Source organism: Vombatus ursinus, unplaced genomic scaffold (assembly GCF_900497805.2).
Source record: "Vombatus ursinus unplaced genomic scaffold, bare-nosed wombat genome assembly UNPS02014839.1, whole genome shotgun sequence".
Classification (NCBI taxonomy): Eukaryota; Metazoa; Chordata; class Mammalia; order Diprotodontia; family Vombatidae; genus Vombatus; species Vombatus ursinus.
The window spans coordinates 5,637,267-5,651,481 of record NW_020954617.1 but is presented as its reverse complement, the minus strand read 5'-3'; the positions used below and the strand labels follow the sequence as shown (position 1 = coordinate 5,651,481).

The window sequence follows — 14,215 nt, the reverse complement described above, 5'->3', positions numbered from 1 at the left end:
TGCCACGCTCCTAACCTCTGTGATATGGAAGGGGTAACTATCACTGGTATCACAGAGAGAATCTCATTGTAATGGGAGGTAGATAAGGGATCCCCTCTCCCTGTCTTCTAGACACCTCTTGGGGGCAAAGACTATTTTTACCTCTTTTTGAATCCCTTGCACTTAGAACAGTGCCTGGCACACAGTAGGCATTTAACAAATGCTTATTGACTTGACTTCCCATGGAGGTAAGCATATGTGATGGTAGGCCAGGGACAAACCCATGGAGCATACATAGAGCTGAGTCTTTCTAGAGACACAAGTACTCTGTCCCCTTGCTTAAAGTCCTCCATAATGAGAGTGGGGTAGGATGGTTGACTATGATAAGCAATTGAATCTGAATAAGCTTCCGCTCCATAGACCTTGGGGTAGCTAGGTGGCTCAGTGGATAGAGTGCTGGCCCTGGAGTGAGGAGGACCTGAGTCCAAATCCGGCCTCAGATACTTCCTCGATATGTGACCCTGGGCAAGTCACTTAACCCTGTTTGCCTCAGTCTCCTCATCTGTGAAATGAGCTGGGGAAGGAAATGGCAAACCACTCCAGTATCTTTGCCAAGAAAAACCCCAAAAGGGGTTGCAAAGAGTCAAACACAACTGAAAAACGATTGAACAACCATAGACTTAAAGAGGAATGACTCTGCTCTCTCTTTACTTTCTCTTCCTCTCTACTGAATGTGTTGAGGTGATTCTAGCCCTACCTCTGACTTTGAGGGGGTGGTAGAAGAGAAAAAGGGGGATCTTTCTCCCCTCCCCTCAAAGCAATAGTGACTTCAAGCAATAAAAATATTTGCTGCTTGTCAAGGTGAGCCTGACTGCATCTCAAGCCCTTAAGCTGCCTCTTCTGCTTTGTGTTTCTTTCCCTGAGTACAGGCAACCAAACAGCAATCCTGAGATAGATACCCCTAGCCTCCACTGAAGCCTCATCGTGACCATGACAACAACAGTGATAATAGCTAGAATTTATATAGCACCTACTCTATTCCAGGCACTTGATCAGGAATTTGTGAAATCAGGAGTTTCCGGGTCCAGGTGCTGGTTTCCCAGAAGGAGGCAATCTTTGCAACAACTTTTTTTAAAGAGGATGATGACGACAGGATTAGATAAGGCCATGCATGGCCAGAAGCTATGGACCTGAATGAGTTGTTCAGACAGTGAAGATGTAAGGGTGTAAGTGAAATGTCTGTTAGTAGCCCCACAAATTGTTCAATGTTTTAAGCATCAGTCTCTCAGGGAAAACATCATTACATGCTTTAAGTACTTGTCAATGATTGCTTATGAGTATTTTGTGGCAGAAGAAATAATTAACTCTCTTATGTGTGTTCCACTTTGTATATTGAGCACTTTTCTAAAGTTCAGTTATCTTTCAGTCATGTCCAACTCTTCGTGAACCCATTTAGGGTTTTCTTGGCAGAGATACTAGAGTGGTTTGCCATTTCCTTCTCCAGTTCATTCGACAGATGAGGAAACTGAGGCAAACAAGGTTAAGTGACTTGCCCAGGGTGGTACAACTAGTAAGTGTCTGAGGCCAGATTTGAATTCAGGGAGATGAATCTTCCTGACTCCAGGGCGGGCAGTCTATCTACTGCACCACCTAGCTGCCACTTTTCTAGGTATTCAACCCCTTTTTGGGGGTTGACTAATTCCTAAGCTATTCACTTAAAGAGAATTAAGTTTTTACTGATATTTTCTGTTTCTTATATCATAGTTATTCCCAGTATATTTCCCCATCCCCTGCCAGAGAGCCATCCCAAATAACAAATAATATATTTTTTTTTTTTGGTGAGGCAATTGGGGTTAAGTGACTTGCCCAGAGTCACACAACTATTGAGTGTTATGTGTCTGAGGCTGGAATTGAACTCAGGGCTTCCTGAATCCAGGGCAGGTGCTCTACCTACTGCACCACCTACCTGCCCCAACAAGTATTTCTTTCACAAAGACAAATGCCCATATAACTGATTGATAAAATGAAAAAGTCCAAAAACATGTGGAACATGTAACACTTGTGGACCTCCCACCTCCAAGAAGGGGTGGGGTGGGGGTGTCTTCTCATACAGCTTCTCCTGAGTCCTTTTGATTTTTATCATTTGGTTACATTTATTTTTGTTTTTTTTCGGTGAATCATTCTTTCCACTTCTGTTGTTCTAGTTACTGTGTGTATTGTTTGCTTGGTTCTCCTTAGCTTGCTTGGCATCAGCTCATGGAGGTCTGCCTATGCTTCTCTCTACTCATCACAAACATCATTTCTTACAGAACAGTAATATTCCATTACAACTGGACCACATTTTGTTTAATAATTTGTATCACGTACCATCATTGTTTAACCATCCCCAATTGATGGGCGTTTACTTTGTTTCCAGTTCTTTACTATTACAGAAAGTACAGCTAAATATTTTTGTGTCCTGAGCTTTTTTTTTTTATTAATTTCTTTTGATTTTTCAACAATCACTTCCATAAGCTTTTGAGTTTTAAATTTTTCTACCCCTCCCTTCCCAAGACGGAGTGCAATCTGATATAGGCTGTACATACACATTCCTATTAAACATATTTTCACATTAGTGATGTTGTAAGTAAGAATTAGAACCAATAGGAGGAACCATCAGAAAGAAGAAACAAAACAGAAGGAAAAAAACAGCAAATAGTGTGCTTTGATCTGCCTTCAGACTCCACAGTTCTTTCTTTGGATGTGGTTAGCATTTTCCATCATGAGGCCTTTGGAGATGTCTTAGATCCTTGTATTGCTGAGAAGCGCTAAGTCTATCAAAGTTAGTCATCACTCAACGTGACTGTTATTGTATACAATGTTGTCCTGGTTCTGCTCACTTCACTCAGCATCAGAACATACAAGTCTTTCCAGGTTTTTCCGAAGCCTGCCTGTTTATCATTTCTTATAGCACAATAGTTTTCCATTACATTCATATACCACAACTTGTTCAGCCATTCCCCAATTGCTGAGCTTTTCTTAATGGATTTTCCCTGGGGCTCTAGGGTGCAGATGTCCTGAGTCAGAGAACAAAGGAGAGTCTGACTTCCTTCTTTGGGGTCAGGCTCCCTCTAGGACTTAACCAAGCCTGGGGCCTTTTGGTAGGAAGAAGGTACCAGCACCACCTCCTTGAAGGGAATGCTAAATTTCAGTTAGAGGATACTGGAAATAATGATGTATTTTTTTTTCCATCCAGGATCATAGACCTCTGAAATCTCTCCATAATGAATGGTAGCAGCATGGACCCCAGATTAAGAACTCCTGTTTTAAAAACAAGAACAAAAGGCAGTTTGACAGGACAAAAAGGAAGAAGTCTGTGCTTTTCATTCTCTTTTGCATCTTCTCTTCCTCTGATCTTTCTATAGGAATGTCTGAAGCTGAAATGGCCCCACTGGAGGTCCAGGTCAAAGAGGAGAGATGGTGATCAGGAGAGAAGGGTTGCAGAGCTGCTCAGAACTGCCAGCTAGCATGAGTCCATTGGCCTAGTGGACACCGAGTTCCTGAGTCTTGGCTCTTTTACTGTAGATCTGCCTTGCAGCCCCATTTTCCATCTCACTCTAACCCTCACAAAAGCTCTGTCTCTCTCTGTCTGTGTCTCTCTCTGTGTCTGTGTCTTTCTCTGTCTCTCTCCTCCATCCTTTTCTTCTCTTCTCCTTTAGCCTCACCTTGAGTTGGTCCCTTCCTCAGCCCAACCTTGGCCAGCTTATCCCAGACTTCTGCCTAAAACTCAGAACCTAGTAGCTGGAAAGCCATTCTCAGCAGTGGCAGGGGAAGAGGAGGCAATGGTCATTGGGGGCCCACTTGCTCCTGCCATGCTATGGGTGCAGGAGAATCCATGGAAACATTTTAGGGGGAAAGAAGAGCTGGTCTTCCACCATCTCAGATTCCAGGGAGACCAAGAGAAGCAGTTTTAGGGGGCAGGAAGGAGAGAAAAGAAACAAGAGGCAGCTGCCTCTTGGCAGGATCCCAGGAGGAAGAAGAAGGGTGAAGGGAAAGACTGCACTGCTCTAGGGGTGGAGAACAGGGCAAATGGACAGAACTGGAAGAAGCAGGCAGCCAAGGAGAGAGCTGTGAACACTTCCATGCTTGTGGCTCCAATTCAGTTTCTAAAGCACCCTCTTACCTTTAGTTATTTATTTATCACATAGAGGTTCTTGAGCTACTATTCCAACTTGTACTGATGAATTGGGTCACGAGAGTTTGGCTACTATGTGACCCTTGGACTCTGAGGTTAGTCCTGAGGAGGAGGAAGGTTGTTTACCTAATGCCATAGCTCACAAACCCCCACAAGCTTCCATGGGCTATTTATACGTTTAGCATAGTAACAGCAGTTAGTAAATCCCAGCCAAAATTCCACTTCCTAGAGGAAGCCTTTCCCATCCCCTCTTAATTCCAGTGCCTTCTCTCTCCTAATTATTTCCTATTTATCCTGTATATAGTTTGATATATGTGTGTGTGTATTTTATACATGCAAACAAATATATATATACACATACATACATACATACATACATACATATGTATTTATTTATATATATAACATTTCCTCCATTAGATTATAAACTCCTTGAGGGCAGGGACTGTTTTTTCCTTCTTTTTGTATCCCTAGTGCTTAGCACAGTGCCTTGTACCTAGTATGTGCTTAATAAATGTTTATTGATTATTGACTAATCTCACCACCACTGCCACCCAGTCTATAACACACTTTTCCACCAATACATACAGATTATAAGGGAAAGTAGGTCAAGCTTGGAGAATCCTCATGGAAAAGGAGTAGGTAATTCACTCACAGCTGTGCTTGGTTCTTTTCACTCCTATGTGGAGAATTCATGAAGTTCCCCTTAGGGAAGCCAGTAGGTTTCCCCTTAGTGGCTTTTCTGCTGGAGCCTTAAATCTGCTTTCCTTATCTTGTTCAGGCTGTCCTTCTGTCCTTCCAGGAATACTACTGGGATACCAATAAGACAGGAAGTCCAGGGGCAGCTAGGTAGTGCAGTGGATAGAGCACCGGCCCTGGAGTCAGGAGGACCTGCGTTCAAATATGACCTCAGACCCATAACACTTACTAGCTGTGTGACCCTAGGCAAGTCACTTAACCCCATTGCCTAGCCCCCCCAAAAAAGACAGGAAGTCCAAATTATTCAAGGTTCCCTAGGTCCCCCACTGGCTGGGGTGGGGGCAGACGAGAAGAGAAAGAGGTTGAGGCCAAAGGCCAGATTCCATTTTTTCTCCTCCCCTACCCCATCACTTCCTTCTCGGGGGTCTCCTGGCTTGAAGACTGGTGAATTTCATCTAGCTGATGGTTTTCTATAGTCCCCAAAGGACCAGACCAAGTCCCTCAGCCAATCTGAACAGATTTCCTGGGGCACCTAGGGAGGTGTCCAGGCCTTGCTCACACCTAATGAATAATTGAGATATATGTTCACCTGGTAAACATATCAGGTCTAAGATAATTTTAAAAAATTAATCTTCCAGGGGTGTCAGCGGTATAGGGGCTGTTCTTTCCCCAGGAGAGACTCTAGGGGCTGGAGAATGAGGCGAGTTAAGAAAAAAAAAAAACTTTGATGGGCAGAGATGAGAGGGATAGAGCTGGGAAGGGATCATAGATTTAGTACTGGAAGGGACCTCAGACCCCAAATTTTACACAAGAAGGGATTAAGGCTCAGGGTCCCAGAGGTAGACACTGTCAGAGGAAGGCCTTGAACGCTGGTCCTTGTGTTTTAGGGCCTCATTTTACTTTTCCACCGTCCTAAGCTCTCTCTGCAGGACAAGGGGAGGAGGGACACTAGACTGTTGGAACAAAGGCAAGAGAGTTAGCCTTAAAGTTTCCTTCCCCACCCACCCCCTTGTCCGGCCCCAGCCTCCCCACCCCCCACTCCCCATCCCCCTCCAGCACCCACCCTCTGGCTCTTTTCCTGAGTCCTAGAGAGCTGACTTTAGTTTTCTAACTCGGAGACGCGCCAGGGAGAGGAGCATGGCCCTTCTGAGAGGCCCCTGGGGTCTGTTCCCAGCTGTTCTTCTGTTCCTGCTGGCTGTGGCACTACCCAAGCAGGAACTAGCACTGACCAAGGCAGAGGAGAACAGTAAGACCCAGCTGGGCTCCCAGGCTGGAGGTGGGAGGCTGCGTGGGCCCCTTCTGCTCCAAAGGGGTAAGGGGCTGGGACTCACTACCCTGGCTTCTGCCTTCTCCTAAGCTCTGCTCTGGGTCTGTTGCTCCCAGCGTTTGTTTGCCGGCCTTTTTTTGGCTGGAGGAGTAGGGTTCAGAGCAGGGAAGGGACAGAAGGATTTTTGGGAAAGCTGAGTCTGGGAGAGAGTGGGTAAGAGAACGGGGGTATCTAGTCAAGTCCTGAAAGGAAGTCAGAGAGCAGCAGGGGTGAGGAAGCTGCCTTGGAATCTGTGGATCTGAAGTTAATTATTCTAAGTCTGGCAAAATGGGGGAGGGGGGCGGGGAGAGGAAGAGGCAGCAATTGGAGCTATCTAATGCCTTTGTGTTCTGGGTGCCTGCTCCTCCCCTGGGAAGGGGGGTGGGAGGCAGAGGCTGGGAGAGAGGGAGGAGGAGAGGAGAGACAGAGACACAGAGAAGGAGAGAGACAGAGATTTGGTGGAGACAAGGGTAGGGAGAGGTGAAGAATTGAAGAGCGGAGGAGAGACCAAGGCACTTTTGACTAGGCTTCATCTTTGTAGGGTCTCCCCAAGCCTGGGACACTCAAGTTTGTATCAGTGTGACCTCCCAGGCCCCCGCACCACACCTCCCTCCCAACCATTCTGTGTCTCTATGAATCAGAGCCAGGGTTCACAAGGAGATTCCAGGGGCTGGGGTGGTGTCTCAGAAGGAGGTCGAGTCTTGGAGGAGAATGGACACTTAGTTGGGCGTAGAGTCTGGTCACTGAGGTCAACAAAGGTTCAGGGAGAAGAGCTAAGAGTGGGCACTGGAACTGAAGGTGACTGAAAGGCCTCAGTGCCAAGACTCTTCATCAAACTGGTCTTCTTACTCTCACCCCACGTTTCATCTTATCCTGGATGCCTTTGTCCACACTTTCCTCTGTGTCTGGGGTGAACTTCCTCTTCACCTATACCTCTTAGAATCTTCTAGCTCCTTTACCACCTTTGACATGGAGACTTTCCTGATCCCCAGCTATGGGGACCTCCTACCAATTTTCCTTGTATTTATTTTGCATTTACTTATATGATATTCAACATGTTGACCCAACAGAATGTGAGCTCCTTGAGGGAAAGAATGGTTTCATTTTTCCCCCGCTTTGTATCCACAGTGCACATAGTAGATGCTTAATAAATGCTTGTTGATTAAATGATTCATTGTCCTCTTCAATCAACTGGACCCCTAAGAAAGGAGCCTGAAAATGAGGGGAGGGAGAAGTAGGATGCAGGTGAGAGACTTAGAGCCTCCCTTAGGGGTGATTCTCCCCCATTCTGCCAGCTTTCTAGTTCTGGATCAGCGGGAGGCTTTGAACATCACTCCCCAGGTGAGGAACACCAGGGGAGTCAGATACTGGGGCCTGAACCAGGGATTTCTGCCTGGAAGCTGTAATTCTGGGTACCTCCTCCTATCCTCCAGCCATAACCCTGGGGATAGACTTTCTAAGACCTCTCCATCTTAGGGCTCCAGCTATAGAGGCATCAGGGTACTAGGCTGAGGCTACGCAGCTTGGCCTGTTGGCACAAGTGGTCATTACTTGGGCTGCTGTCAGAGTCTTGAACAAGCAGGAGTTAGATGGTGGGACCAGGCTACTATATGCTTTCTTACTTCTAGTAGCCTTGGAAAGATAGAAGAAGTTATTGGCTAGGTTCTGTCGTCCCTTGCTTACCAGACCCCCAAGGCTGGGACACCTACCCATGGCCTTGGGGCCTCAGTCAGAGGTCTCCAAGTTGTAGCTGCCCCTGCATCTGGATGTGTCCTTTGCCTAAGCACCCAAGAAGCTGGCCTCCCAATTCCCATTATGATTCCTCTTCCCATCTCTACTTTTGACAAGCCAGGAGCTGGGGAAGTGGTGACGATTTGGCCAAAGTCATTCATCTAGTTGACAAAAGAATGAGGGTTCAAATCTACATCTATTGACTCCAGACCCAGTGCAGTCCTCTCTGAGAAGTGTCCTTTCTAGACTGTTGGTGATGTGGAGACTGGGAGGAAGGCAAATAACTGTCCTCTCCTCCCCTGACCCAGGAGTTGAGTAGCCCACCAGGCTCTACCCAGGTCTCTTCAACCCTGTTTTCCTTGCCTGCCTGCTCCTGTAGACACTGTAGCCCTGGGCCCAGGCCAGTCAGTCAGCCTCAATGACGTCAGTCACTACCAGCGGCAGGCCGCTGTTGACCCACCTGCTCTCTGTGGGCCTTTGGAAGAACAACTACAAAAGGTGAACAAGAAGCTAAAGGAGCTGGGAGCCATGGTGGCAGAACTCAGGGAACAGGTAGGAATGGGGCCTTGGAGATGTGGCGCAGTGAAGGCACAGGGCTGTAGGGGCCAGACGAGGGGAGGTGGTCGGGGTAAATATGGGAGAGGGCTCCCAGAAGGACAATGAGCATAGCTTTAGAGATGGGAAGGACCGTGGAGATCATCTCATATCACTCTCCTCATTTTACAGATAAGGAAACTGGGTCCCAGAGAGGCTAAAGAAGTTCTTGCCCAGGTCACATAGGGAGTAAGCAGCAAAATGGGATTCCAATCCAGATCCTCAGACCAAATCCACTGTTCTTTCCATGACTCAATGACTTCAGGATGGAAATTAGGTTTTTGGATTAAAAGCAAATAGAAATGAGGTTGTTTAGCTTAGAGAAAACTGAAGGATTTCTTAGTGAAGAAGTAGCAGAGGTTAAAAGGACTCTTATAGTGAATTCTTTTGTAATAAGGACTACCTTATTACTAGACAGCCCAAGAAGTCACAGATTATTGTTCAGTTGTGTCTGACTCTTTGTGATCCCATGGACCATAGCACCAGTGCTGTCCATGGGGTTTTCTTGACAAAGATGGAATTGTTTGCCATTTCCTTCTCCGGTGGATTAAGCTAAAGAGAGGTTAAGTGACTTGCCCAGGGCCACACAGTTAGTAAATTTTTAGTCTGAGGCTGGATTTGAACTCATATCTTCCTGACTCCAGACCCAATGCACTAATCACTGACTTACCCAGCTACCTCTTTTCAAATCTTGCCTCAGACACTTACTAGCTGTGTGACCTTGAGCAAGTCACTTAACTTGGGTCCTCAGCTGTAAAATGAGGGAATTATATTTGATGGCCTCTCAACTCCCTTCTAACTCTAAATCTATGCTGCTCCAAACCTATCTTTTTCTGTCTGTAATAATTCCTCTGGTTAACAGTAGAGGGCAAGATCTCATGATCTGTTGAGGTCCTGCCCAGCTGAGTTTCAGAGTCTAAAGAACTATACCTAGGTTAGTGCTGGCACAGTGAGAACATAGTCCAGTGAGTAGAATCTGGTTCTGAGGCTTGGGAAGTTTTTTTTTTTGTTAAGTTTTTAGAATGATCAAGTATTTATCTCCTTACTACCTCACTCCATTGAAAAGAAAAGAAAAAACAAAATATTTGTTACAAATACTCTTAATTAAGTAAAACAAATTGGGCCTTGTCCAAAAGAGTGCCTCATTCTGCACCCTGAGTCCATCGGCTCTCTATCAGGGGAAGAAAGATAGCCTGTTTCATCATCAGACTCTTGGAATTGAGGTTGGTTATGGCATCAGATAGCCCTTTCCCGTTCTACGTCCTATGATCTCATGATTTCCTATTTAGGTGTGTGCTCCTTCTCCCCATTCCAGTATAACAGGGGCTCCATGAGGGTGAGGAGGTGAGAAGGGGGAGGAGACATGGTCCAGGTGAGTATGCGCACTATTGCCTCTCTCCCAGAACCTGGACCTGCTGACCAGGGTGAAGCATCTCGAGTCCTGTGAATGCCGCAGGCTCCCTTGCACCTGGCAGGGGCAGGAGTGGCCAGAGGGATCCCACTGGGAACCTGAGGCCTGTACCTCTTGTGTCTGCCTGGAGGGGGTGGTTCGATGCTCCCCCATCAGGGATGCAGCCCATTGTCTTGGTGAGTTCTACAACTATCCTGAGGAGTGGCAGGAAGTGGGGGTGACTCTGACACCACCTTCTGACCTGCAGACCTCAGAGGCTGGGATCTTGGGGATTGGGGGTCACCCACAATGACTGCTCTGTGTTTGGGATCAGGATGCAGCCATGAAGGCCAGACCTATAGCAGTGGGGAGACCTTCTTTCCAGATGCCTGCACCACCTGTCACTGTCTGGTAAGTCCTGGAGTTTTGCTACCTGGCCTTCACACCTACACACCCATCTCTCTTCCTCGTCTTTCTCACACCCATTCTTCCTCATTCCTCCCCTCTCAGGGGCAGTCCTCCATCTGTATCTCCAGGGAGACAGTTAGTGAGTCTCTGAATAGTCGAAATGCCAGAGGTTGAGATTAGTACAGATGAGCCAAAGGCTTCTCTCTGCTCATGGGAGATAGAGATGCCACCATGACCAGAGCCAAGCTGCTCCCTCTTCCTCTGGCCCCCACTCCCACCTGGGGGGGTGTTATTGCTTTTGGGTTCCTCGTTCTCCAGAGGCACAGTTGCCTAATGTTTATTTCCCCTCTCCTCCACAGGAAGGAAAGGTGACATGTAGTCAGCCGCTATGTTCATGGAGGCCCTGCCTAGACCCTCAGAGATGCTGCCCGAGCTGTGAGAAAGGTCAGTTGCTTGCCTGGCCCCTCTTCCCCAAGTCCTCCGTGGACCCTGGCTCTGGCATCTCACTCAGGATGCCCAGGGTATGGGGGGCATTCAACTGAGGCACCTTGTCCCACTATCCTTTCAAAAACTGTTATATTTCAACTTTAATGATCACAAACATTTCAACATAGAAAGAACAAGAAAGACGATTGTATAGGAAAGTGGGACATTCTGTTACATGCAGTTTATTTTTTTAAAGTATATCTTACCATCTTACCATGGCCCGAGGGCAGAATCTGACACCAAAAGTGTGGTGTTAATGTCCAGGGGCTGTTTTTAGACAGGTTGAATTGCAGGTGCTGGCAGGCTATTCAAGCAATGTTGTCCAGCAGGCAGTTGGGAACGGAACCCTGGAGCTGAGGAGGGAGGACGGGGCTGGAGAGGACAGGGAAGTTATATTTGAATGGAGATACTGAAGCCAAAGGTCAAGGAAGAGAATGAAAGAATGAACAAATGAATGGATGGATAGCATTTATTAGGAGCACTACTTGTGGGGAGAGAGACAAACACACATTCATGTGCATGGAAACAGAACCCCCCCCACTCATTCCCTTTATATCTTTGGTCTAAGAGCCTCAAGGCTACGTAATCTGCCCTGGGGACCGAAAAGCTGGAGAAACATGGCATCCTGAGCCCTGCATCAGCTGCAGATGTCAGGTAAAAGATCTGGTCCTGCACTGGCCAAGGTGTGGTGCCTGAAGCTGCCACAGCTGGTAGGCAATGAGGAGATATCTGCAGGGTAGGCTGGTTGCCGGAGTATCTAGAACTGTGTTTATGGGGGAGGGCAGAAAGAGGGCTGTTGAGAAGGCCAGAGGATAGGACTTCCTCTTCTCCCCCACAGGATGGGACTGTTCAGTGCATGGAGGCCTCATGTCCAATGCTCAGCTGCCTGGAGAGTTACACCCCACCAGGGCAATGTTGTCCAATTTGTCAGCCAGGTGACCTCCCTGCCCCTCCCTCTCCCACATGGTAGCAGCCCTGCTTCAGGAGAGAAGCGTCCTTACTCACTAGGACTGGGAACCCACTGCCCCTAGGTAGCCCAGACCCCCCCATCTTCATCATGCCAGGAGACTCAGGCTTCCTGCAATGCTTCTAATACCCTACCAAGACAAAACAAACAAGCAACCTGCCTTCCCCACTCTCCATCCAGGCCCCAAGTCCTGTGCACCATTCAGGGTGCTCCCTTGCCCTCCTCCCCCACACATATTTCCTCCTGCCCAGCACCTCCCTTCCCACCAATATCTTCCCCTCTCCATGTTTCACCCTCCTCTCCCTTCCCGCTCTCCTTTCCTCCTTTTCCTTGTTCAAAGTTCCCTCTTGAGAGAGAATCAGAGGGATTCTGAGCTGCCCCTCCCTTTTTCCCAGGCTGTGAGTATGAGGGTCAGCATCACGAGGAGGGGGCAGTCTTCCCATCCAGCTCCAACCCTTGCCTTAGATGCACCTGTCTGGTGAGTGAGGGTTCCTCCCCCTCAGCCCCCACCCCACCTTTTGCTTTCAGCTCTGCTCCTGAGCAAGAGGGTGGGAAGCTCATGAATTTTTATGTTCATTTTTGAGATTTTATCACCATGCCCTAGGGTCCATGTTCTTGGCCCACTCTTCCCTTCCACATGCTGCCTTGTGCCCTCCCTTATCCATGTGTCTGGAGGCCGAAGGTCGATTCTGTGCCACCAAGCTCCTCCCTGCTCTAATCAGCTTCTGCCCCATGCCTACTTCTTCCCTGAACATCTCTGGCCTGCCTTGCCAAGTCACTTAACCTCTCTGGGCCTCAGTTTCTCCATCTGTAAAATGGGGGGATAGACTTGAAGGCCTCCCATATCTCTTCCCTCTCTAAATCTCTTTTCCTAGGATTCCATCACCCTCTGCCTGTGTGTCTCACCTCTTTCTGTGTTATAGAGGAGCCTGGTTCGCTGTGTGCCCGTGCAATGCCCACCTAGCCCCTGTACCAACCCAGTTTCAAGGCTTGGACACTGCTGCCCAAGCTGCCAAGGTGAGAGTCTCTGCCTGCTAGCCTCCATCCTTCTTCAGCCAGGCCTAGGCCCTCTCTGAGGATGGAGACCAGGTGATTCTCCTTTCACATGGAGCTTCCAACTGAACTGCTTGGCAGTGGATAGAAAGTGCTGGTCCTGGAGTCAAAAAGCCCTGAGTTCAAATCCAGCCTCAGACACATATTAGTTGTGTGACCCTGGACAAGTCACTTAATCTCTGTCTGCCTCAGCTTCCTCAATTGTAGAATGAGGATAATGATAGCACCTACCTCCCAGGGTTGTTGTGAGGATAAAATAATATTTATAAAGCATTTAGCACAGTGCCTGGCATGTAGTAGGTGCTTTAGAAATGTGTTTGCTTCCTACTATGTGTCAGATACTGTGCTAGACACAGGACTGAGGAAATACTAAAATTAAACAAAGTACAAAAGAATAATAGAATTGATGAGCTCATTTGTAGAGGGCAGAAATCTTTTTCTAAGACAATCTGCTTAACCACAGATTAACTTGCGTGGCATGGCCTGAGAGCACTCTCACTCCCATGACTCTTTATCAGCTCAGCCCTGGCTGAGGATGGCCCTGCCCTCTCTGGCCTTCAGAGTTCCTCCCTGGATTTTCATGGCTTCCTGCTTTGGCTTGTCAGGTATCTTTTATTTTTTAATATGCATATATATATATATATATATATATATATACACAATTGTTTATATATAAAATTTCTATATCTATCTATACCTTTTCAGGTACCTATAGATCATAGAATCATAGATCTAGAAATGGAAAGGACCTCAAAGGCCACCGAGCCTAATTCCTTCATTTTACAGATGAAGAAACTGAGGCACAGAGTGGCTTGTTGTTGTTTGTCCTTCATTCTCTAAGGGGACCATGATATCAGGAAGATGATGCCATGCCTTGCATGTGAATTGGATTTAAGCGAGCGAGGGCTGTGCAAGGTCAACAGCCTCACTTTCTCCTCTGAGCCATCTGGGTCCAGTGGCCAGATACAGATCAGGATGATTGGAGAGGGCCCCAACAGAGTGGCTATGTGACTCAATCAGCGTCATATAGAGTTTGAGGCAGGATTTAACCCAGGTCTTCCTGCCGCTAAGTTCAATGCCCTAGCCAGTACACCAAGCTCCTTCTTCTTCTTCTTCTTTTTCTTCTTTTTCTTCTTTTTTTTTTTTAAAGGCAATTGGGGTTAAGTGACTTGCCCAGGGTCACACAGCTAGTAAGTGTCAAGTGTTTGGCCTGAGGCCGGATTTGAACTCAGGTCCTCCTGCCTTCAGGGCCGGTGCTCTATCCACTGTGCCACCTAGCTGCCCCACTGTGAGGGACTGTCTGATGTTGGCAGCCCCACGTTGGGCGCCACTTGAACTGGCCGCACGCCGACCTTCTGCCGGCCGCGCACCGGTACCCTCTCCTCCTATAAGGAGCACGCTACCAGAGTCATACTCACTTCCGAGTCT

The 14,215-nt window shown here is 47.5% G+C and overlaps 1 protein-coding gene across 1 annotated transcript in view; it reads left to right on the top strand.

Annotated features, from left to right (window-relative positions):
- The first annotated feature begins 8,417 nt into the window (after positions 1 to 8,417).
- KCP (kielin cysteine rich BMP regulator) overlaps positions 8,418 to 14,215 on the top strand; it is a 29,293-nt gene continuing 23,495 nt past the window's right edge. The window contains exons 1-8 of the mRNA XM_027840176.1: positions 8,418 to 8,441; positions 9,887 to 10,070; positions 10,208 to 10,284; positions 10,641 to 10,725; positions 11,336 to 11,421; positions 11,606 to 11,702; positions 12,130 to 12,212; positions 12,658 to 12,751. Of these exons, the coding sequence (XP_027695977.1) occupies positions 8,418 to 8,441; positions 9,887 to 10,070; positions 10,208 to 10,284; positions 10,641 to 10,725; positions 11,336 to 11,421; positions 11,606 to 11,702; positions 12,130 to 12,212; positions 12,658 to 12,751 (730 nt within the window). The remainder of the gene's footprint in view (positions 8,442 to 9,886; positions 10,071 to 10,207; positions 10,285 to 10,640; positions 10,726 to 11,335; positions 11,422 to 11,605; positions 11,703 to 12,129; positions 12,213 to 12,657; positions 12,752 to 14,215) is intronic.